At 40.9% G+C, this 26,149-nt stretch overlaps 1 protein-coding gene across 1 annotated transcript in view; it reads left to right on the top strand.

The window, feature by feature from the left end:
* LOC124548252 (discoidin domain-containing receptor 2-like) overlaps window positions 1-26,149 on the top strand; it is a 939,799-nt gene that overhangs the window by 851,033 nt on the left and 62,617 nt on the right. The window contains exons 13-14 of the mRNA XM_047125161.1: window positions 8,072-8,181; window positions 18,690-18,881. Coding sequence (XP_046981117.1) covers window positions 8,072-8,181; window positions 18,690-18,881 — 302 coding nt within the window. The remainder of the gene's footprint in view (window positions 1-8,071; window positions 8,182-18,689; window positions 18,882-26,149) is intronic.

Raw genomic sequence — 26,149 nt, 5'->3', positions numbered from 1 at the left:
GTAACATGTACCGTACAGTTAAAAGGAAGTCACGCTTGATGAAGGTCCACGTCACTTTCCATTTTTAACCAGACCTAAGGTCTGAGAAAAATAGAAATAATAATAATAAACAAAACATAGTACTTATAAATACCTGGATGTAACAGTTTGTGAAACTGAGCTTACAGACATTTGAACAAATATGCTAAATGTCCCATGAGAGCCTGGTTTCAACAACCAATATTAAGGAGGAATCTAGAAATATAGTACAGCCTCCTACCTAATGCAGCCTTAGGAACCACAAAGACTATATTAGACGAATTACAGTAATTCATTCCACACTACATACACAAAGGGAATTAGAAGAGACCCTAATATGTGATACAGTGGGAGTTACCCCCTGTCAAGCACTTAACAGTTGCGTACAGTGTAGAGAGAGAGAGATGAGAGAGAGAGAGAGAGAGAGAGAGAGAGCCTTAAAAATATTTTCCCTTGATTTTCCCAAAATATTATCCTTTCAGACAACAGATAACAGCAAAATACACCAGCTTACAGATTTCTGTGTCCCTCAAGTTAGTATTTTTTCATATCATGATTCATTATGGTACCATGAGTCCTAAAAACAGCATATTTGTTCATTCATTACTTTCATGTTTGTCACACCTAATACATTGGTAGCTGCCCTAGTTCTGGCTTCTCAAAAGTCACCAGCTGTTCTAGCACCATATTGGAAATATTTTACCTCAGTAAAGTTAGTTACCTGAATAAAACCAGCACACAGGTTTCTGAAAAATTGTGTTCTAATACCCAGGAACTAATCTCTTCTGCAATGGACGCTTACATCCCTTTACAGATGTTGCTTAACAGCAGAACCCTTTTTTCTGTGCTATTTGCTGCAATAAGGCTACAGAATTTCTTCTATCCCCTCATGCTCTACTCTCCTGTACACACATGTGATATACAGAAAGTTTCACCTAGATCAAGTGACAAGGCAAATGCATTGACCAGTAAAAAAAGGGCATGATTGGATTTCAATGTAACTTTGTACACATATCTAAATACAAAGATGATGTGACTGACGAGGGCTGTTTGGTTGAATCTGGGAGTGGGGCTGAAGGTGAGGCCTCTGTCCTATCCAAAGGCCTCACCTTCAGCCCCACTCCCAGATTCAACCAAACAGCCCTCGTCAGTCACATCATCTTTGTTTTTAGATATATTTTTCCCACGTGGAATGTTTCCCTCTATTATATTAACTTTGTACACATACATACCATTGGCGTTTATGTAGATGAAGAGAGTAGCACTTCTCTGTGGCAGATAGAGTGGACACCAGGATGCATTTGTGTTGTTTGTGTTTACTGTTGTTACTATGCATGGTAGCGTACGTAAGGGACAAGAGCAGCATCAGATATTGAGTGACAACTGTGAACGACATTGAGATGGTGCATGCTCATGTCAGTGTTATCAGCACCTGACAGGGTTTGAAAGGGCCTCATTGTGGGTCTCCATTTGGATGACCGGTTGAATTGTGCACTATCCAGATTTGTCAGTCATTCAGATGGTGGACTGCATGGGAACATAAGGGCAGGTGTACTTGTTGTTAAGATTCTGGTCTACTGCATCTGATCGCCACAAGGGAAGATTCCCGTATTGAGCACCAAGTACATTGTGACCCCATCACCTCTATGCCTGCCATCTGAGAACAAGTACTGGTGTCCCTGCAATGTCCCTTCACCACTGGTTGAAGACTAGCAGCAAGCCTTGCAGCAGTCAGACTAAAAGAATTACTGTCCCATTTGTAGGTTGCTGTTAGCACCACGAAAAATACATTTGCATTTGGAGTGCCAGGACTGTTGTGTTGTGTGGCCCTTTACTGCCCCCAGATGACCATCATCAGGAAGTATGGTGACGACCTGAGGAAGCTCCCATTCTTGTAATGTCTTGAAGAGGCACAGTGGTGTTTCTCCTGGTGTCATGATGTGGGGAGGCATTGGATGTGACTTGAGGTCATAGCTAGTAGTAGTGGTTGAGGGAACTCTTATGGCACAATGGTATGTCTTGAACACCCTGCATCCTCATGTGTTAGCTCTCATGAGTCACTTGTCAACAGGACAATGCTGGGCCACACATTGTTCATGTCTCTGTAAACTATCTGCATGATTTTGAGGCATTCCTGTGGCCAGCAAGATCACCAAATCAATCCCTGACAGAGTATACATGAGACCAGCTTGGACCTCAGAGACACTTATGTTTGAACCCCAGTGCCGTTATTGAGCATATGAAACCTTAACTCATGAGGTGTCCTTTTTCTAACATATACCATGAGGTGCGGCCTCTGAGACACCTATGTTTGAACTGAGATTTAAGGGGTAAATCATTTGACATTTTTAATTTAAGTTATATGACATTAATGTTACATTTATTTAAGTGTTGTTTAAATAATCTTTGTTGATTTTGGTGCACTAAATAAAGCCTGTGGTATTTTATTTCTCATCACACAAAATTACATTCTTTTGTGCATTTTTAAATAGTCCACATAAGTGAAATGAATTACATTCTGATAAATTATAGTAGCTCTATAGCAAGTGAATTTTCACATAAAACTGAATACCACATTTTAAACATGCACTTAAAAATAGCACTTGGTAGGGACAAAAATAAAACCTGCAAGGTTGACATTCAGCTTTGGGTTCCACATATTCCTCTATCAGCACTTTGAACACAACTGATTTTGACTAACACTAAGTACTTTATTGATGAAACAGAGAGGTCCCCATCACAATTGTCCTGAAGTTGTTCCCCGTGTTTTATATTCCGTTTTATATTCCTGTTCTGGGATTTTTCTTGCCACCCGTCTCCCTATGTTACTGAATGGGCGCTGAAGACCTTGCTGTTGTGCGCCCAAAAACCCCTCTACTACTACTACTACTACTGAAGTTGTTCCTCTGAATGGCCCTCCACTAGCACAGTTGTGACCACTGTCTTGTAAAATTGTCATCTTTTTTGTCTGTTCCTTGCTCTCTATCATAAGCACCTTACTCCAACCATCAGCTAACAATTTTATCAAACCTAGGATCATTAAAACTAACACTTCCCTGCAAATACATTTTGTACTCTACATAAAAAAATTGGTACGTATTTTATGAGGTGCGATCTAGGAGACACCAATACATGTGATTAACACATGACAGCAACAAACAAAGAAGGCAATATTGCATCCAAAAACAAAACATTGCACAATTGGCAGTTAAACAAGGGAAGGAGGGAGTACAGAAGCATTTTGCAAAAACTGACTTTGAATAGTGACTCCGAAAACTTTCACACGGTCTGAGAGACCACACCTCGTAAGTTAAGGGTTAAGAACCAATTTCAGCAGTTGTGGCCTCACAAAAAGATGCAATGGCTTTATGACACCCTTCCCAATTGAATCACTGCATGCATGCAAGCCAGAGGGGTTGCAATGTCATACTATGCAGGCTCATACTGCCAAAAGGTTTTGTAAATTTGACTCAATTTTGTAATCACTGAAATAACATCAGACACCCTCTAAACGCATGAAGTTCTATTTTGTTTCCTTCTCCTCTCTGAGTGTTTCACTTTTGTTGATTAGCTAAAGTATGAGTATGAAAAAAGTTCTATCTTTCGTGAAACATTTGTTTGTCATAGTTTTTCAGTGGCCATTCTGTTTTTCTTCTCTTTAGCTTGTATAATTTAAATTTCATATTGTCTATTACTATTCTAACAAATTGCCACTTTCTGTTTAGCATTGCACTTCAATGGAAGAGTTAGACTAAGCAGCCCATTAAAGTTGCCACAATGAAACCATAGTCTACAATTTCACAAACATTCCCAATTTAATTACTCATAAATGTTTCAGCTATTCTTTGTACTGGCATATAGAATGTATAAATGTTCAGAAAATGTCACTGTACACTCATTTTCAGTATACAGCTGGATGTACTTGAGGTTACTAAGTGATGTTTCAAGAGGATACTCTGCTGTTATCTGCAGATGATTTATCAAAACTGATTACTGAAAAATCACAGCCAGTTGAAGTTTTGTCATCTTGTCACCACAGTTTCATGATACAAACATAAAAAAAAGTTTTGCATCACCTCAGTTCCGAGAGTTCTGGAACCTGTACAGAAAATTGGAATAGAGATCAACATAAACATCATTTCTGCCCTTTTTATTGCTCATGAAAACCATATATTGCATGTTGTGCCACCATACAGCAAGATGTTCAGAGGTGGTGGTCCAGATTGCTGTGCACACCAGTACCTGTAATACGCAGTAGCACGTCATCTTGCATTGATGTGTGCCTGTATTCATCGTGGCATACTATCCACAAGTTCATCAAGGCACTGTCAGTCCAGATTGTTCCACTCCTCAACGGTGATTTAGCGTAGGTCTCTCAGCCTGGTTGGTGGGTCACATCATCCATAAATGGCCCTTTTCAGTCTATCCCAGGCATGTTCGATAGGGTTCAGGTCTGGAGCACATGCTGGCCACTGAAGTCGAGCGAAGTCATTATCGTGAAGGAAGTCATTCACAAGATGTGCATGATGGAGGGTACAAATTGTCATCCATGAAGATGAATGCCTCACCAATATGCTGCCAATATGGCTGCACTATCGGTCGCAGGATGGCCTTCATGTATCATACAGCCATTACTGCGCCTTCCATGACCACCAGCAGCATACGTCACCCCCACATAATGCCACTCCAAAACAGCAGGGAACCTCCACCTTGCTGCACTTGCTGAACAGTGTGTCTAAGGCGTTCATCCTGACTGGGTTGCCTTGAAACAAGTCTCCGACGATTGTCTGGTTGAAGGCATATGGGACACTCATTGGTGAAGAGAACATGGTGCCAATTCTGAGCGGTCCATTTGGCATGTTGTTGGGCCCATCTGTATGGTGCTGCATGGTATCATGGTTGCAAAGATGGACCTCGCCATGGGCATAAGGAGTGAAGTTGCACATCATGCAGCCTATTGCACAGTTTGAGTTGTAAAACAATGTCCTATGGCTGCATGAAAAGCATTAGTCAACGTGGTGGAGTTGTTGTCAGGGTTCCTCTGAGCCATAATCTGTAGGTAGTGGTCATCCACTGCAGTAGTAGCCCTTGGGCAGCCTGAGCAAGGCATGTCATGTGACGTCTGGACACTACCCTTGTTGAGAGCCCTTCCTGGCACAAAGTAACAATGCGGACATGATCGAACCGTGGTATTCACCGTCTAGGCATGGTTGAACTACAGACAACATGAGCCGCATACCTCCACCTTGGTGGAATGACTGGAACTGATTGGCAGTCGGACCCCCTCTGTCTAATAGGTGCTGCTCATGCATCGTTGTTTACATCTTTGGGCAAGTCTAAACAGTCAAAGGGACTGTGTCTGTGATACAACATCCACAGTCAACTTCTGTCTTCAGGAGTTCTGGGAAGTGGGGTGATGCAAACCTTTTTTTGATGTGTGTAATAATAAGTAGTGTGACAGAATTGTTCACTGATAGGTCTCATTACTGAAGTCTCCTCATTAACAGGGCAGATCACCAATTTCAGTAAGACATAATTCACACTGCACAGCCCAAATAGAAAGGTACCTGCAACAGAATTCCATTGCTGTTGTAATTCTTGTCATGTCCTGTAGCTATGCAATGTTTTCCCCCTTCAAAATGACTAGTGGCTCCACATGTCTTTCATCAATTATGCACATATTGCTGCCTTGGTACCAGAAGTGTTTGATCATCATTAGTGTGTTTGATCATCATTAGTGTACGATTCATCCTCTGTTTCTCAGAAGAATTAGCAACACTGGGGACCCGAGATGTTGAACTTGCTCATTTTGCTATGGAGATGATATTTTCTACCTTTTTTTATCTGTCAGTAATTTTATTCATTAGGCTAAAAGAGTCACTGAGGTGAGATTAAAACTGGTTAATGATAATCAAAGACTAGAGGAATACTTTTTGTTAGAACATACGTAGCCTTTCCAACACTTGAGTTGGTGTACTTACACAATCAGAGGAAAATGAGTAAAAGAACTGTGGCAGCTTAAAAAGTATCAGTCACTGCCAATTTTTCAATGCTACAGAATTTGGTTTCTCTAAAAGCGAGACTCGAACAATAGGATGTAAATCACCCCTCAGAAAGTGCACCACTATGTTGAGACTAAAAAATAGGGTATCTGCCATTCCTTTGAGTCTGTACAAAACAGGTAGCAATATGATTTCATCTAAACAATTGCCTCGTAAATAGGAACATAGATTTCTAACTAAACAAATTATGAGATTATAAAGTGCTGCTAAGACCCACCAATGGTGCTGTCCTTGCACATACATACATGGTGATTATGAACTTCTTCCCTGTGCAAACAACTCTTGACCACCACACAACACAACTCAAGAAGTAGATGAATTTGGAAGACATAAGAAAATTCACTGCTGGCTTTTAAAATTTCTATGTCAGGAAGGACAGAAAGCAATAAAATTTTATCTCTTGCACATATATATTATAGCAGGGAGAATACATATGAAATTTATTGGTTATTAGAGGGTATACAGAATGTGAAATATTGTACAAATACCTGACACCTCTGGCAGCAACAATGGCTTAAACACAGGTAGGCATGAAGTAAAACTGGGCTTGAATGACAGATACAGGTCAACTTTAAGCCCATTCATCAGCCTCAGTGCTTGGTGAGTGGTGGAATAACAGTCTCTCAGCAAACTGCATGCTTTGAATGAGTGAGAGATTTCAAGAATGTCCTGGTTAGGGTAACAGTCAAACATTCTCTGTATCAAAGTAGGTCAGGATAGTGTGGGCAGTATGTGGTCTTACATTATCTTGTTGATAAATAATGTCATGGAGACACCAGAAATAGGACACAGCCACCTGGCTTAAGGCCTCAGAAATGTAAAGGCTGCTACCCAAGTAATCAGCTGCGTCAACCAGACATTATTGTGTTGTGTGCCTAATGGCACCCATACAATGACAATAAGAGCTGGCACCATACCACTAGACAAGTGGGGTTAATGAGAGACTATTTGGTATGGAGTAGGGTATGACAGTCATCACATCCCAACCGATGCGAGCAAGAATGTTGTGGAATGGCAAACAGCAGTCATAACAGGCCATGATCCTGTTGTTGTTGAATTTTGTTTGTTGTGTGCTGCCTTCCTTGTGCTGCAATTTCTGTGACCAGAAGTGTATATGAAGAAAAGTAGATACAGCCACAGTCAAATTATTGCGCAGCAGATACAGTTGTCTCACTTGCATCGTTTTGATACTTCACACGCTTAAGTTTAATTAAACTCATTGTATAGAATTGCAGGGCACTACATAATACAAATCATATAACTTTCCACTTTGCATCAACAAACAGCATTAAAATAGTCACAGATGCCTGATAAAACACATACTGTGAAGGTACAGAACTGACAGTCATACATTTGTTTTGAAATGCAGGGAGCAAAGGCTATTAGACTATCACTATGTAGTATGACATAAATGTACACAATGGTTTTCATCCATTATGTGTGTGTATGTATATGTCTGTGGAAACCTTGAATGAAACAGCTGGTCAAAGCCAGAAACATTGAATTCCTAAAGACCTACTTCAAACCTGGAGTTGCTAATTCCAAGTGCAAGCCGTGATAGTCCCTGTGGAATGGCCTAACCAATTCATATTCTGGTTTTTAAAACTGAGCCTGTTTAAAGTCTGTAATGATTTCACAATTGCATGACTTAAGAAGCACTATTGTTGTTCTTTTTCTATAAGAAAAACAAGACTATTTCTTGATTTAAGACCATACCTTATAATCAAACACTAACTGAAAAACTGAACACGGCATTTGTGTCAAAGAAAGATAAAGAATTCCTTAGCATTTTCCCTCTATCTACAGAGGTTCATATTTCTTATAACAGTGTACATATGTTATATTTCAGGGGAAGTGCTGGTAAAATAAGTAGTAAATAATATTAGAAATAATTAACACAAGATGAACATGTAAAAAAATGTAGATATGTTTTTAACAACTAAATAAGAATTTAACAGGGCAATTCTCTTATAAAACCTGTTTGATTTCAGATAAACTTATGTACAACAAGCAGATATCCAGAGGACATCAGTTCTGACTGCTCTGACTATGATCTTGTAGCTGTGAAGATTCTGAGACAAGGTGCATCAGAATCAAAACGGTATGCTTTCTCAGTTCCATTCTCTTTATTGTTTTTCTTATGTTAATATTCTAACTTTCATTTATTCATTCACACTTCATATTGCATCAATACCATCAAGAAGCAGCAACTGCAAGCTGCTTGTGTGAAATATACTAACAACCTGTTAAAATTAGTGCTAATCTATTAAAATAAACCAACAAACAAACACCGTCCAAATGGGTCTTGAAGGCCCAATTGTAATGACCAGCCACCGTGTCACCCTCAGCCCTTAGACGTCACCTGATGCAGATATGGACGGTGCTCATGGTCAGCACAGCACTCTCCTGGCCGTTATCAGTTTTTGTGATTGGTGTCACTACCTCTCAATTAAGTAGCTCCTCAACTGATCTCACAAGAGCTGAGTGCACCCTGCCACTTACCTACAGCACTCAGCAGGTGCTGTTGGTGGCCCATCCAAGTTCTAGCCAAGCCCGACAGTGCTTAACTTTGATGATCCGATGGAAACCAATGTTACCACTGCGGCAAGGGCATTGGCATGTGCTAGTCTATTTGCATTGAAAATTATGAAAATTACTTCTTGATTACATTTACAAATTAAGTATAATTATATTAGGAGAAAAGCAGATTCCTTACCAGGAGCCTCTGTACTTTCTCTTACACTACTCAGCTGCTGTTTTTAACTAACATTTCAAACTAAGCATAAATATAATGCAGCACAGAACACTGTTAGCTCTCTGTACACTGAGAAAGTTAAAAACTTAAGATGAACATAATTTTAAATTTTTCATCTCTGAATCCCATTATTCTCATAATTTATAGGAGTAGTGGCTAATAAGGCATTCTTTTCTTAAGTTTTTAATGCTTGGAGATTTTCAGTTCCATGCCTGATGTCTGCCAGAGTGTGGCATCAAAACGTACATTTCCCTTCTTAAACCTAGACAGACAACCCTCTGAGTTGCATGCTGTCCTTTTGCTATTAATATTTTTGGCTGACACCTTAAAATTTTTGGGTTCACAATAAAAGACTAAGTTAATTTAGTGTCAGCCACAGTGCCTTTCTCTGATTTTTCAAGTTATAAAAGGAGATTTCTGAACTGGCATTGAAGAGTGCACATAACGTTATGGCTTACATTACACAGGCTAACGAAAATTTTTTTTTGAGAAACGTTTTTTTACATTGATAGCTAATCTTCATAGATTTTTATGAGCTGAATCCAAATGTAGCCTTAGTTTTTTTGTATCACCCATAGTTTTCAAGCAATATGTGTTTTATTATATAGTATAAAAATCCTATGCTATACGGTAAACAGGGAAATTAATGAAATGCTTTGTTACAACATAAGCATGGTTTATATTTACAGTAAGCTACTTAAAACAATGATATGTGCTAATAGAGGTTTTATGTGTCAGCTGGAATTGGTTTGTATTTTCTTTCTCTTTTAGCATTGAAGCTTCTTATGTAGCTTTCTCTAAGGTGAGTCGCTTGATGAACTTCTCGGTGAAGTGACCAATAGTAGTCCCCCATGATGGTGGTGTTCCAGCGGCCTTGGTAGCATTTTTCCATCACTTTAATGTGCTGGTGAAAATGCTCACCTTGCTCCTCTTTAACATCTCCCATATTGTCTGGGAAGTAATCAAGGTGATTGTTCAAAAAGTGAACTTTCAGGCTCATTAAACATCCTAAAGTTTTAAACTCCTTTAACATTGTAGCTATAATAGAAACATATTTTGGTTCTTTTTCATGTCCTAAGAAGTTTATATATATGTGTCTGTATGTGTGGATGGATATGTGCGTGTGTGCGATTGTATACCTGTCCTTTTTTCCCCCTAAGGTAAGTCTTTCCGCTCCCGGGATTGGAATGACTCCTTACCCTCTCCTTTAAAACCCACTTCCTTTCGTCTTCCCCTCTCCTTCCCTCTTTCCTGATGAGGCAACAGTTTGTTGCGAAAGCTTGAATTTTGTGTGTATGTTTGTGTTTGTTTGTGTGTCTATCGACCTGCCAGCGCTTTTGTTCGGTAAGTCACCTCATCTTTGTTTTTATATATAATTTTTCCCACGTGGAATGTTTCCTTCCATTTTTTTTTATATATATATATATATATATATATATATATATATATATATATATATATATATATATATATATATATATATAAAAAATAGAGGGAAACATTCCACGTGGGAAAAATATATCTAAAAAGAAAGATGATGAAACTTACCAAACAAAAGTGCTGGCAGGTCGATAGACACACAAACAAACACAAACATACACACAAAATTCTAGCTTTCGCAACCAATGGTTGCCTCGTCAGGAAAGAGGGAAGGAGAAGGAAAGAAATTTGGGCTCTAGACTTTCTTTATTACAATGGAATTCATCATCATCTGATTCTTCTAAATCAGATTGTACATCAGAAAATACTTCTGTTGGAATAGAATTTAAATCATCTGTTGGTTGAGGAACCGGAAAATCTACACCATGCCCTACTGGTTGGATGGCGGACGGAAGGATAGGGTAGGGTAGGTTATTACCCTCTTGTTTTTCGAATTATGACCAGTAATATCAACACTAAAAGTACCAGTCATCGGAATGATTTCTTGGCTCCCTCCATATCATAGGAACAGCAAATCTAAAGGTTTTTTTCTCCTTTTTGGACCATTTTCTCAGATTTTCAACACACACATAACACCTTATGTGGCGCCCAAGATTTATTTTGGTCACCAAGTTTGGATCCAAAGTATGATAGATAAACCTTTTTCACAAAGTCTGTAATGTTTCTTTGGTGTTTTTAAATCCAAATTCACCACGAATATAACAAAACTTGTCAGCAGAGTTTTTACAGTCATGGTTAGACATTGTACTGAGCACATGTACAGGAAACAGGAAAGTGAAGTTAGTTTGACAGTAAACAGAACACCCTCAGTTGCCATAAAAATAAAATAAACCTTTTTTGCCAGCAAATGTTTTTCAGCAGTGCTACCAACATCATCTACATTCATTACACCTCCTTTTTAAATTATTTTAACAATATAAAAGCTGTTAAATTCTTTAAAAATTACTTAATTTAATAAATTTAACTGTAAAATGTGAATAAATGGTGGGTGATACAGTTCTTGGCTCCCTCCATATCATAGGAACAGCAAATCTAAAGGTTTTTTTCTCCTTTTTGGACCATTTTCTCAGATTTTCAACACACACATAACACCTTATGTGGCGCCCAAGATTTATTTTGGTCACCAAGTTTGGATCCAAAGTATGATAGATAAACCTTTTTCACAAAGTCTGTAATGTTTCTTTGGTGTTTTTAAATCCAAATTCACCACGAATATAACAAAACTTGTCAGCAGAGTTTTTACAGTCATGGTTAGACATTGTACTGAGCACATGTACAGGAAACAGGAAAGTGAAGTTAGTTTGACAGTAAACAGAACACCCTCAGTTGCCATAAAAATAAAATAAACCTTTTTTGCCAGCAAATGTTTTTCAGCAGTGCTACCAACATCATCTACATTCATTACACCTCCTTTTTAAATTATTTTAACAATATAAAAGCTGTTAAATTCTTTAAAAATTACTTAATTTAATAAATTTAACTGTAAAATGTGAATAAATGGTGGGTGATACAGTTTTTTGGTTTGCGACATGGCTGACACGGGTGTCATGTTCAAACTGGGAGGCAGCGGTACCTGACCTTGCTGATGTGAGGTTATGAAAAACATGTTCTTGGAATGCAGGCCATTGTTGTTCAATAGTAATGGCATCGTGGGGGGCGTCTGTATGGTTGAGGTCATTAATACGAGTGTCATAACACTCATAATCACTAGCACTGGAACACATGATGTTTTGTCCTGTGTGAAGCTTGAAGGCTCTTAGATTAATGTTCATTACGGATGCGGGTGGCCATGATTTATTGTGATTTTCTGCAGCACTTTTGTCTGAAGTACCAGCAATAGATTCACTTGATATCAAATCCGAAATATTTATCATGAAGTCACTCAGTAATTTGACACTCATTGTAGCATAATTCACTACTTGGCATTGGCAGTGATGCAAGGTTGATCCAAAGATATGATGAACAATGAACGCATTGTTGCTATGTCATTCAGAACTCTAGTATCATCCAAGCTGTGGCAGATAATTAGCAATTTTACACAGGGAATGTTCATATACACAGGGAATGTTCATGGAATTCACAAGCACAAGTTGAGAGATATTGTTGACATTGCCAAAGAAACAGTGAGGTTGTACCATTTATAATGGCAGCATTCTTGATGGTGCAACCAATGTGGCAGATTTTCTACTTAACAGCAGAATTGCGGCATGGCACAGAAATTCAGGCTCACCACGGTGGAAGATGGGGTATCATAGGTGTGATAGCAGGATAGTGACACACCATAGAGATACAATTTCCAGATTGTTTATTGCTAGGCACAGTATACGTAACTTGTGTAAACATTATAAGCATGCAGAGAATACTAACTCTCCTTGCCTCTTATGGCAGCAATCTTTCTTTCTTCCAGTCAGAAATGTTACACTGTCACAATACTAATTTGAGCGTACAACTACTATTTGGGGTCAGTCTACTTTTCAGAAAAAAAGTATTATTATGCTGTTATTGTTAGTTTGTTACTTATGCACACTTATTGCAGTAGTAGGCTATCAACTCTGAGTCTGACACTCAACTGTTCTCCCTTAAAATTAGGGAAATAGCAGCAAGGGACACCAAAGGACACCAGATGAATTGGAGGCCTCATTCAAAATGGTGAAGAAGCTATTCCAGCAGCCACTGAGGGAATGGGATTCAACCAACTGCATATTGCGGTGTGTGTTGGATAAATTATGCCTGTCATCTGCACTCTAAGGTCATACTTGGGTCATTAGAGAGACTGGCAGAAAAGGTTGAGAAGACCCGCCTTGTGCATGGAGTTTCAATGAAGCTAACAATTTGCTGCATTGTCCTCATTGGTTTTGAGTTGAATGGAATGACTGAACCAGAGACTTTGAAGATTCTGTGAAAAGCTAGGCTGAGTCTTTTTATCTTGTGCCATAGGTTTGAAAACTGTAGGGTCCCTCTATATGAGTCAGGTGTGCACTACACATCGGAGGCTGCTACTCAGGTAGCTGACTGTGCGTGAGTTTACACAAGAGTTTCTTAGATTAGGCAATTCTCACCAATCCATATAATGAAAGCTGTAGGAAACCCAAAGCATCAGTGTAACATCAAAAGAAATGCCTCCCATAGGTAAGATATTAAAATCCTGATGGTAAACTGCCAAAGCATTTGCAACAAAGTGCCAGAGTTTGAAGTGCTCATGAAAAGCAGTCAAGCTCACATAATACTAGGTACAGAAAGCTTATTGAAACCTAAAATTGATAGCAGTGAGGTTTTTGGGGAAAATTCAAGTGTATATCAAAAGGATAGGCAAATGGGAAATGGAGGTGGTGTATTTGGTGCAGTAGACAAGAAACTTGAATCCACCGAGATAGAAACTGAAGCTGCATGTGAGATTGTTTGGGGAAGATTCAGTATCAGGGGTGGGCATAAAACGATAACTGAATCCTTCTATCACACATCAGTGGAGACTTTAATCATCCAACAATTAATTAGGAAAATTACCGTTCTGTTAGTGGAGACCATGATAAGACATCCTGTAGGAAAAGACAGATTGCTATATACCATAAAGAAGATACAAGTTGCAAACAGGTACAATTGAAAGACACCTACATAAAACTTTCAGCCACAGCCTTCATCAATAAAAGAGAGACACAAACCATTCACACATACAAGCAAGCACACCTCACGCACACATGACCCTTAACTTCGGCACCTTGGGCCAGAATGCAACACTATATGGATATGGATGATATGGAAGCAGCAATCTGGAGGGGACAGGGAAGGGGGAGGGATAGTAGTGGGGAGAGAGATGAATGCTGTCTGGTGGAGTGTGCAGGGACTAGATTGCCAACAGGTGCAGCATCAGGAGGTTGTGGGCAGGGAGGTGGGGAATAAAGGAGCAAAAATGGAGAGGAGCGTGGAAAGATGGGTGGATGTGGTAGCAGAGGGCTGCAAATAAACAAGTTGGGAGATGAGAATGGGAAGGAGATGGCTGGACAGAGGGGGTGGGAGCCGGTTGTGTGGAGGGTGTGGGTACAGTATGTTACTGTAGGCTGAGGCTGGGATGATTACAGGAGTGGAGAACATATTGTAACAATAACTCCCATCTGCACAGTTCAGAAAAGCTAGTGGTGGAGGGAGGGATCCAGATGACTAGGGTAGTGAAGCAGCCATTGAAATTAAATGTGTTATGTTCATCAGCATGTTGTGCCACAGTGTGATCCACTTTGCTCTTGGCCACAGTTTGGCAGTGGCTGGTCATCTTGGTGAGCAGCTGTTTGGTAGACATACCAATATAATAAGCTGTGTAATGATTGCAGCAGAGCTGGTAAATGACATGGCTGCTTTCACAGGTGGCCCGGCCCCTGATGGGCTACGATAAACCTGTGACAGGACTGTAATAGGAAGTGCCGAGTGGTCGGATTGGGCAGGTTTTGCAACTACATCTGCCACTGGGATATGAATCTTGTGGCAAGGGGTTGGGATTGGGAGTGGCATAGGGATGGATGAGGATGATGTGGAGGTTGGGTGGGTGATGGAACACCACTTTAAGAGGGGTGGGAAGTATCTCAGGTAGGATGTCCCTCATTTCAGGGTGTGATGATAGGTAATCAACCCCTGGCAAAAGATGTGGTTCAGTTGTTCCAGTCCAGGTTGGTACTGAGTAATGAAGGGGACACTCCTTTTTGGCTGGTTTTTGGGGGTGGTGGGAGAACTGGGGGTGTGAGGGTAAAATGGTGTGGGAGATTTGTTTGCAGACTAGGTCTGGGGTATAGTGCCTGTCTATGAAGGTTTTGGTGAGACCTGCAGCATACTGAGGAAGAGAGTTTTTGTCACTGCAGATGTGCCATCCAGTATGTTAAGTATCTTTTAATTGTGCCTGTCTGCAAGTTAACGTGTCTTCTTCACAGAAAGTAGCAATCTTTCTTTTCCTACATGTTGATATTGATACCTGGAGTTTCCATTATTTGATAAGACATCCTGTGGAACATTACTAATTACCTTCTCTCAAAACTACCTAGAACAGATAATTAGGAACCCCACTCATGATGGAAATACATTGGATGTGATGGCAACAAATAACTTGATCTCTTTGATGATGTCCACATCGCAACTAGTATCAGTGACCGTGATGTGGTTGAGGTAACAATGGTTACCAAAGTACAAAGGACAACTAAAAGAAGCCGAAAGATATATATATATTCAGTAAACTATATAAAAAATCAGTAGTGTCGTATCTCAATGTGGAACTTGAAACTTCCAGCACAGGGCAGGAGCATGTAGAGGAACTATGGCTCAAGTTTAAAGGAATAGTTAACCATGCACTGGATAGAAATGTACCCAGAACAACACTTAATAATGGGAAGGATGCTCCGTGGAATACAGTTATTGCAAAGAAAATTCTAAAGAAACAGAGACTATTGCAAAATAGGTGTAAAAACCAAGTGCAGGTTTATAGATAGAGAGATGCTCAATGAAAGGTGTTTGGCTGTCAAGAGAGCAATGTTGATGCCTTCAATGACTACCATACCAGAATATTATCAAATGATATTTCACAAAACCCAAATAAATTCTGGTCATATGTAAAGGCTGTTAGTGGCACCAAAGTTAGTTTCCAGTTTCTAGTGAATGAGACAGGAACTAAAACAGAGGGTAGCAAATCAAAAGCTACAATGCTTAATTCTGTTTTCAAATGTTCCTTTACAATGAAAAACACAGGAGAATTGCCTCAATTTAACCCTCATAGCACTGAGAAGATCAATGAAATAAGAGGTCAGAGGTGTTGAGAAACAGCAGAAATCATTAAAATTGAACAAATCTTCAGAACCTGATGGAATCCCTGTCAGTTTGTATACTGAATTTTAAGCTGAGTTAGCCCCTCTTCTAAATTAATCTATCATAGATCCCTTGAGCTAAAAACTGGGCCCAAGTCTTGGAAAAAAGCACAGATCACACCTGCCTATAAGAAGATTTTTGTAATTTTGACTGGTAAGAACTGATAGTCTAACAAAAACGGATTTCTGTGGTCTGGGAGCTAACAAGTGAATTAAAATACATTCCCCTAATTACAGAAGGCTAAAATATGTTGTTAGTTTCAGTTTTCTGATTTTATTTTATTTCAAAGTTTTTTACCAATCAAGCAGTAATCACCTTGCACAACAATGAAGTTATTTTTGTTGTTTTGCTAAATATATGTGGTTTTTATTAATCTTTTCCGCAGATGCAGTCAATTTATAAGAAATGAAGTGTTTCATTCCACACTGTTGGCTAGTTTCAACTGTTCACTGGATTTCAAGTGCCCATTTCATCTTCTGGCACATATAGCATTATACCATAATAAAGAACAAAACACGAGACAGTACAGTACTGGTGCTCCAAGAAAATTTGCATCCTGAAAAGCGGCCTACTTCAGTGTGGATCTGCACATATGAATGTGCCCTTTAAATCAAATTACACGTTTTAGTTTGGTTTACGAAATTACTATGTTCTTGGAGTATCCTCTGATGTCTTATTTCTTTTATGTCGTCATGTAAGATCTCTTGTTACATGTCTACAAACATACGGGCTTCCTATGTCATCATAGGTGCCGACGCACAGTACCGCGTGTTTTCTGGTTCTCTCTGGCAACTGTTGAAATGAACCCATGTCTAAGAGGTTGCAGGAAAATATTGCGAATGGTTCTTTGAAAAGCATTACTTTCAAAGGAAATTTCCTTTTACACAAGATGAATTACGTTAGTGTGAGAATGTGCAATGAATTTCTTAAATCACAGGGCATTTGACTCTCATTTAAAACTGAACACTTTGAGGACCAGCCACCTAGAATAATTTTGAGACCGGAAGACCAGGCATTAATGCCATTGTTTAAAATTTTACTAGTACAGCTGTGTGACGTATGTTAAAGTGTAACACACGTGAAAATGACCAATATTGTATAGGAAAGCTCAGCTTTTCTTGTAGTTTATTAATCTTCAAGATCAATATTATATGTGAAAGCTTAGCTTTTCTTGTTGCTATACTACGTATATTAATTTAAACTATTAACTTTTCCTATTTATATGTACATGCTACTTAACAGTGATGTTTCTATTGGCTGACTACATCACGTGTCCTATGCTCTTATACCTGCTGTCATTACGAGATCATATGACATGAGCTATGATTAGCTTACAAAAGTGCATCGTAGTCTCTAATTCATAGCTTCGGAAAATAATGTGCTGTGTTTGGTGGAATTCGAATTTATACTTTCGTGATATGAAAATATAGAGCATACACGTTGCAGCACATCGAAAATCTTTCCAAAATCTGTTTTTCTTCCCCTTGTTGAGTTTCTTTTTCGAAAGTGTCGAGAAGCTCTACGCTCGTGTGAGAAATCCTTACCATTCAAAGAACTGATATTTTTACAGCTCCGGAGGAAAGTATACTGTTGCTTATCGTGGAAAAAGTGTATTTTCACCTTGGAAGAAGTGTACTTTCATGTGGTAAAAAGTGCTTGTTTAACTGGGAGACCCGGGAAAAAAAATCTGTTTTTTTTTTTTCCCCCAGTCCACATGTACACCCTGTATCTTGGATGGAGAGTGACTGTCAGATGTAGAAGTAACTTTGGGTGTGCTCCAGGGAAGTGTGTTGGGACCCTTGCTGTTCATATTGTATATTAATGACCTTGCTAACAATGTTAATGGAAACCTCAGACTTTTTGCAGACAATGGAGTTATCTTCAATGAACTACAGCCCAAAAGAAGCTGCATACATTTCAGTCAGATGTTAGTAAGATTTCAAAGTGGTACAAAGATTGGCAGCTGGCTTTAAATGTTGAGAAATGTAAAACTGCACTCTTCACAAAATGATAAAAACGTAGTACTTTATGACTGTAATATCAATGAGTAACAGTTGGAATTAGCCAACTTATACAAATACAATTTTTTGTCTGATCGGTTGAGAGTGTACAGAGACCCTCTGAACTGGGAAACTCTTTAGGGTAGATATAAACTGTCGCGAGAAAGTCTGTTAAGAAAGTTTCAAGAACTGGCTTTAAATGACTGGTGCATTAAGACATACCCTCTGCCATGCACCTGACAGTGGTCTGCGGTGTATAGATGTAGATATCGATGTAGAACGTCACAGTAATCTATTGCAGAAATGCCCCTGAAAATTTCTTTGCACATGTTTGTGCAAACTCTTCACATGGTAGTTGCTGTCTAGTATCCATTTCAGTGTTTCAGACTGAAGTTAAGAAGGTGACATGAAATATTATGTCTCATCATCATAATCAGCAGCAGAAGTGATACACAAAATTTATAATACTATAATAAAATTCATTATTAAAAAAGCCATGTAATAATTTTTTTGCATTCTTTGATCCTTCCCTAACTGAACATAAAACTCAGCGCATTTCTCATTTATTCTTTCCAGGCATGATTTTGAAAGTGAAGCACATATTTTAGCACGGCTTAAAGATCGTAACATTGTGCAACTACTAGGTGCCAGTCTGACCACTGAGCCACCATGTCTTGTATTTGAGTACTCTTCCTGTGGAGACCTGAATCAATTTCTACAGGAGCATGTTGCTGACACATCACTGCCTCGTACCACCAAGACATTGAGGTAAGATAAGGGCATGCAGATAATTTTTATGTAACCATAAAAGGAAACTTTAATTTTTAAGTAAATGTTGCTAAAAGGAAATATCTTGAATCCATATACATAATTCACTTTTGCAGTTTTTGTAACAGATTATGGACCAGCTATCTAGTGTTAAAATGACTTAGATAAACTACAGTGATCTATAGAGTAAATAAGCTGCAGTGTATTGGAAAATATTTGCAACACAAGTAGGGATCACAAACTTTCAGAGGGAGGAATAGCTTGGAGTATTCCTAATTCATACTGTCTTTCTTACATGGTTTCTCTGCCATTTTATGCTTTCAGAAATATGTAGAAATTTCAAAGATAATAATGAATAGATAGTCACGTTAATCCCTGCCACTTTTATACTTATTTGTATGTTCTGTTTCTTTCATCAACAAATAATTTAATATGACACACCTAATATTTTCTGTATCACTTGTACACCTATATCCTCATGCATATGCAGAGTGGTTATTAATGCAGTTAAGATAATGTACATCTTTTTAACTCTGAAAATCTAGACACGATACAGAAGAAAACATGAGTGTCACAGTGTGTGAGAAAACTGGTATCAGACTGTCGCAAAGAAAGTCATCCTCAGACAAAAAAACACTTTTCACTTATTGGTAGTCACCCCAGGCCCCCATGCTCCCTCTCCCCATGTAAGTGTGGAGCACGGCGGAGAGGTTATCCGGAGGCCCTATGGAGGTGCATAGGAGACTGGCTGCAGCAAGATGTAGTAATCCTCATGCCAGAGGTGCAGTTGAATATGGGTCCGGCTCTGGAGATGGGAGGCACATCAGCTTGTCTCAGTTCAGAGGGAGCACTGTCATCATTTTTGTGCACTGAGGGGAGGCCTGAGGGAGCATCGTCTTGGGGCAATGTGGGAGACAGTGCCTTGGGGAAGTGTCCCAGGGTCCAAGCATGTGCAGTGATACTGTTCAAGGTTTGGCATTGACCAAGATGCCACTTGCGAGCAATCTATGTAGCCTCGTAAGGGGTTCAAGAGCCGCATGTACGAAATCATCCCGTAACATGCCCAAGTCCTTATTAAGGAACATGTGTGGAGTGCTGTGATGCTTAGGTGGTGGTGTTTGAAGGTTAGAGATGTGCTTGTACATGCTCGACCAGGACGGATAGTGAGTCTTGAGAGGGAGGTAGGATGCCATCCACAAACTTTGCAGGCAGGATTAGTGACTCACTGTACAGGGTTTCTGTGAGTGATGCATCCAGGCCCTCCCTGTGCTCTCCATATACAGCTAGAAGTACCCAGGGAAGTGCCTCGGGCCAGAGACTACCATGGCACATGAGCACAGTCTTGAGTGACCAGTGCCAGCATTCGACCAGGCCATTGCTCTGCGGGTGGTAGGACATGGTGTGGAACTTCGACACACCACACAGAGCACACAGCCAGTCAAACATGTTAGACTGTCCATCGCCAGGGACAAAGGACATCCAAATTAGGAGATCCACATGTTGATGACATGCAGGCAACAGTGCTAACCATGATGTCCTCCAGTGGAACTGCCTCAACCCATCAGGTGCCCCGGTCCATTGCAGACAGTATGTATTTGAAACCTTTGGGCAGAGTGAGTGGACCATAAGATGGATGTGGACATGCCTCAGCCTGCCCAGGGGGGAGAGGCGTACCTGCCAACCTTTCTACGTTGACGGGGAGTGAAAACCCTTGCCCATGTGCAGTAGTTGGCAGTCTTGCTTGACTCCCAGCCAGACATAACTTTTGGTTACCAATGTGTTGGTTGCTCTTATGCTCAGGTGGGCCAAGTTGTGTAAGGCATTGAAGATGTCACATCACAGTTTGGTCGAGATGACTGGTCGGACCCTACATGCTGATTTGTCGCAGGGCACAGGAGTCATCGATCAGGTCCTAAAGGTCGATAGGAGCAGTGATTATATTGATCCATGAGAGGTAGTCCGCCAACATGTACTCTACCCTGCAGATGTGTTGTGCATTTGTGGAATACTGGCTTATGAGGCCAATGTGGCAAAACCTGCATGGAGGGAAATCCTGAGATGAGTTGCGAATGGTATCAGCAAAATGTTTATGTCCATGTATATAGTGAAGGGACACCCTTTGATATTGGCATGGAAGTATTTGATCGAATCATAAACTGCTAAAAGTTGTTGATCAAATACTGACCACTTGCACTGAGAAGTTGACAGTTTTTTCAAGAGGAACTGGAGTGGTTCTGTCGTATCACCCATATGCTGCTGTACCACAATGTGGATAGGGACACTTGTGCTTCTGGGATGGGGTGGGCAAGGATAATGGCCTCGGAAAGTGCGGACTTCAGATTGTTGAATGCGTCAATCAGGTCATTTGTCCAAGGGAGATGCCATTTGCCTGACGTGTCCTTCCCATCAGTGCGTCAGTCAAAGGTATCTGTATGGGAGCTATGTGGGGATGGTCTTAGTGATAAAAATTGACCATATCTACAGAACATCTTCTGGGAGGGGCAGGCTGAGAATGAGCTTGTCCCAGTCAACCATCAGACGGAACAGTGTAACCCAGAAAAGTGATGGTGGTGCTACTAAGCTGTGGCTTTTCATGTTTCATCTTGACACTGTTTGATTCCAAGGCCACATGAACTTGTTCAAGGTGCTGATGATGCTTGCTGACAGATGATGATAACATGAGAATATCATTGAGGTCTGCATACCAAAGGAGAAAGTTAAACAACACTGACCCACTAAAATGTCGTGTTTGTGCGGCATTTTTAACACTACATGGCATGAATAGATACTCAAAGAGCCCAAACAATGTAATGATAGCAATCTTAGATATGTCATGTGGGTGCTTGGAAATTTGATGGTACGACTTATGGTGTTGAGCTCTGAAAACACTCGGGCACCATGTAGCAACTGTGTGAAGTCTTGGATGTGGAGAATAGGGTAGTTAAATAGGCTAGTTATCGATGACCGTATGAGAATTTAGAGTTCTGTAATCACCGCACATAAGGAATGTACCACCTTTCTTTAACACGAGGTTTACTGGCGTGCACCAGTTGCTGCCTGAGGGCCGTAGGATACTTGTGTTGAGTGAGTCTTTGACTCTTTAGCATAGCATAGCTTGAACGTGTTGAGATATTATGTTGAACTGAAGCCCCCCCTCTGTGGTATTTATTTTGTGACAGTTACCACTGGTGATGGTGCCTTAGCAGCAAATGAGGTGTGAGGGGGTGTCATGTGACATGAGCTGGGGGTCACTGGTAGCTGATCAAACACAGCATTGACAGGAGGCGGATTGTTGGCACGCGGGAGGTGGGATTGGGTTCGCCAGTGGTGCAAGTGATGTGTCAGCTGATATCAAGAGATCGCAAGCAAGGTGCCCTGCGACGGCAGGTGCTAAGTGTGATGGCACGCTAGCAGCAAGGACAATGTTGCAATCGCTATGCATGTCATGTGGAAGCAGGTGCAGTTGCTGGGCCTCATGTAGTGGTGTCTGTGTAGTTGCTGTGTATGGAGGGAGTGATGGGGCAGTCCAGGTTGCAAATGTCATGGCAAGATCGTGCTCAGAAGCCCAGGTGTTGGTACAGAGGCTACAGAAATCTCCAAGTACACGTGACAGTTCATGGGAGAGGAGCTCCAAGTTTTGTGCACAGAAGGCTGCTGCCTGAGAGCACTTTTACGAGAGATTGGAGAGTGTGATTATGATCTGAGAGCATTGCATGAGGGTTGCCAGTTGCAGTGCTGAAGGTACAGGCATTGGGTGCAGTATATGGCAGTTGTCACAGGAGATCAAAGCACCTGTAGAATGGTGAAGTACGATGGCCTGAAGGTCAGGCAAGAGGTCGTAGTGGTGGAGGAAGTCCAACCTTATGGCAGGTTCATCAATTTCTGACACATACAAAGTCCATGGAAAAAACTTATTGTGAGAAAGGCAGAGTGATAACCTCATATAGCTTTGAATGGCGATATGTGACCTGTTTGCAATAGCAAGAGGTAACGAAGCTGTAGAGGGATCAATAGCCATTGCCATTGCTGTGGCTGGGGTGATGCTGACATCTGCTCCTGTGTCCACAAGGAAGTGGAGGCCAGGCGTGATGTCATGCACATAGAGACAGTGAGTGTGTGCCTGAGGCAGATGCTGTATGACCTGGGCTGGAGGTGCCATGTAGCTTCGAGGCGGGACATGGAAGATAAACGTGCCTGTTGTTGGCATTTGGGTGACTGCAAGGAGGCCTGCTGTTGCGAGCAGCAGCACCAAATGTTGCTTGAAGCCAACAGTACAAATAAGTAGGGTGGGGATGCAGTGTGGATGGGCTGGGCCGTTGCTGAGTGCTCGAGTGCCGGTTGGGCGTGGCTTCAGTTGAAGTTGGTGTACATTGGGATGTTGATGCTGGCAGTGCAGGCTGGAGGGCACTAGGCAGCAGTGGCATAGCAATAGCAGACTGGCCCAGGCGGGAAAGGCTGCAGCCACTGTGTAGGGGAGAGGGTACTGCGGAGTGCGCTGCCCTCACCACGGTGGTCAGTGATGATGCTCGAGGCATGTGTTCCCTGTGTTGAATAATAGTCAATGCTTGGTCAGTGAAATGGAGGTGTGACTTCAGAGGGGCCATGATATGTGAGAACAATTGCAGCTGTAGCTCGTAAGGAAGTTTGACTAGCCACAGGGTCCAGAGAGTGAAGTCGGGCATAACTTTACTGTCGAATTGGGAGCGAAGGTGCCGCCAGAGCTGGGACGGCATGCATTTGCCCAATAGCTCATCGTGAATAATGTGGTGTATGGCTTCCATGGGATGATGGGAGAGGCGCTTGATGAAGTAATTTTAGCCAACATATATTTGCAATCCTTAGTTGGTGCAAGCAGTAGATCATTGACAAGGTTGATGTAGTCATGCAGATGACTGATTAAGCAAATTAACTTCATGCTATCATCTGACATACCATTGAAATCAAGAATATTGTCCAGTAGGGCAAACCACATTGTAGGATTATCTTTTTGCAAGGCTGGCGCTTTAAAAAACCTCAGAGGGGAAGTATTACAAATGGGCAAGGAAGCAGCTGACATGCACTGAGGCAGGGGAGCCATATCGGCCTGTGGTGTGAAATCATGACTGAGTGATACAGGATTGTTATCAATCCGGTGACTCAAGCAGCAAAAGTCTGGCCTGGCTTGTAATTGTATGCATGTTGAAGTCCGATAATGTCCAGAATGGGTGCGATCCAAACAGATGCGCTGGCAACGGGGGCATTGCAGGAGGAGCATGTACAGGCAGAGCAGGGGTGGTGTAGTCCATAACAGCAGGGCCGGGCATGTGGGAAGCAGCAGCAGCAGAAAGCTGTGCAAGTGTGGACAAGGCAGTGGTGCCGTAGTTGGAGCCAGCAAGTTGGCACGCAAGGTGTGAGAGCAAAGGTGTCTGGCATGACAGAAATGACCAGTGGGTGAGAGGTGAGAAGCACAGCAAGTGTGAGAGTGGAGGCATCTGATGTGGCATTAGTGACAGGCATCTCCGAAAATCTGTGTGGGTGGAAGGTGAGATCCACAGCGGTGCAAGTGTGTGACGCAATGGAGAGAACTGATGTTGCCGCTAAAGCAGGTGGCAGAACCAACACGGAAGAGGCGAAATGTGATACCTGGTGAGCATGCAGGCGGACCAACATGGCCGAGGCAACTGTCATCGCCGAGTAAGCATGTGAAAATAAAACCGTGTGACAGGAGTCCATCGTGGTGGGGGGTGGGGGCATTGTGTGTGGATTGTGAGAACAGTGCAGAATGAGGAGCCAAGTGGAATGAGGCAGCATGCTGAAGACTCACCAAATGGGCTATTTAGCTCCAATCTTGTCCATGGGCCAGCGAAACAGAGTGGAACAGCGTGGTGACACCCTTTACAAGGATAAGGTCAATGAGCAGGCTGCTCTGCATGATGTGGTCTGCAGCAGGGGAGATTGGCCTTATTGTGTTGGGTGAAGCTTGCTTGGTGGCCTCAGAAACTTTTGAAATGAAGTCATGTAGTTCCACCTTAGCAGTGAGTGACGAGATAGATATGATAGTAGATTCACAGTCACTGTTGGCATGGAGAAGTCCGAACATGAAGGACTAATATGGTCCATGTTGCCAGTGATCAATGGGAACCAAAGCATATGAAACAAAGGTCATAAACACTCACAGTTTTTTAATGTTACTAACAGTTATCAAGGTCATCGTTGTGGTTATTAACACAGTTAAGGCAACATTGGTCACTAAAAACACATGTTTCGATGGAAATACATTTATTAGACACTGAATAACTAGACACAATACAACAAAAAATATGAGAGTTACAGCAGGAGGGAAAGCCAGGCATTGGACTGCCCCAAAGAAAGTCATTAATAGGTAAAACACACTTTTTACTTATCAATAGTTGTCACAAGAGCAAATGTAACTATACAGCACATGATTGTTGTTAATTCATACCTCTGTTATTCACTGCCATTTTCATTCTATTTGTGAATTAATCGAGAGGTTGTTTATGCCACAATACATATGCTATGATCAGTACCTTGTTCCTCTAGCTCTTTTCAGAGATACAGGATTGAGATAATATAATTATTTTACAGCCTGCCTTGGTTACTCGTTGCCAAAAGACATCAAGCCTTGTTTCACAAAAGAACATTATCTTTTTGTGTAATTTCTTGCAACATTTCCCTAACACTTTTCTTCTGAGTGAACTGACAAGTTGCATCACTAGCAGTTTATTTCTGTGTTCTTTCAATCTGCTTTGTGGATATGAATATACCAAACACATGAAAATGTCATGCTGAAGTCTTCTGTGTGGTGTCCAAGTAGATATGCTATCTTCTAGAATTTTCTCATTAAATTAAAGTCATCCTTTCATCATGTGTACAAATGATTTTTTGCATTTTTAGTGCCACATACTGGTAACTTCATGTTATGATTTCTAGGAGAGCAACAAGAAAAAATATATTTTTGAAATAGCAGAGACTTGTGTTTATATCAGTGAAGTTTTGTTTTTATTGTGTATATGCCGAGTAGTAATGTACATAAATTGTCAGTTTGGTCTGTAGAGTGGTCCTGTGTACATAACTCTTTAAAGCCATTGAGTTGTGTGTGTTTTGTTCATAAATGAGAACTGGATGAATAACCATTGGTGAATGAATGACAAAACAAAGAACCATGATATTCCAAAGTTTGTAAAGATTTATGTGGAGTCTGCCATGCTATCTTCAAGAGTTAAGAAATGAGTGGATTCAAATGGACACTTACTTCTCTTAAAGCGGAT

This window comes from Schistocerca americana, chromosome 1 (assembly GCF_021461395.2).
Source record: "Schistocerca americana isolate TAMUIC-IGC-003095 chromosome 1, iqSchAmer2.1, whole genome shotgun sequence".
In the NCBI taxonomy this organism is placed as follows: domain Eukaryota; kingdom Metazoa; phylum Arthropoda; class Insecta; order Orthoptera; family Acrididae; genus Schistocerca; species Schistocerca americana.
The sequence above is the reverse complement of the archived record's forward strand: the minus strand, read 5'-3'. Positions and strand labels throughout refer to the sequence as shown.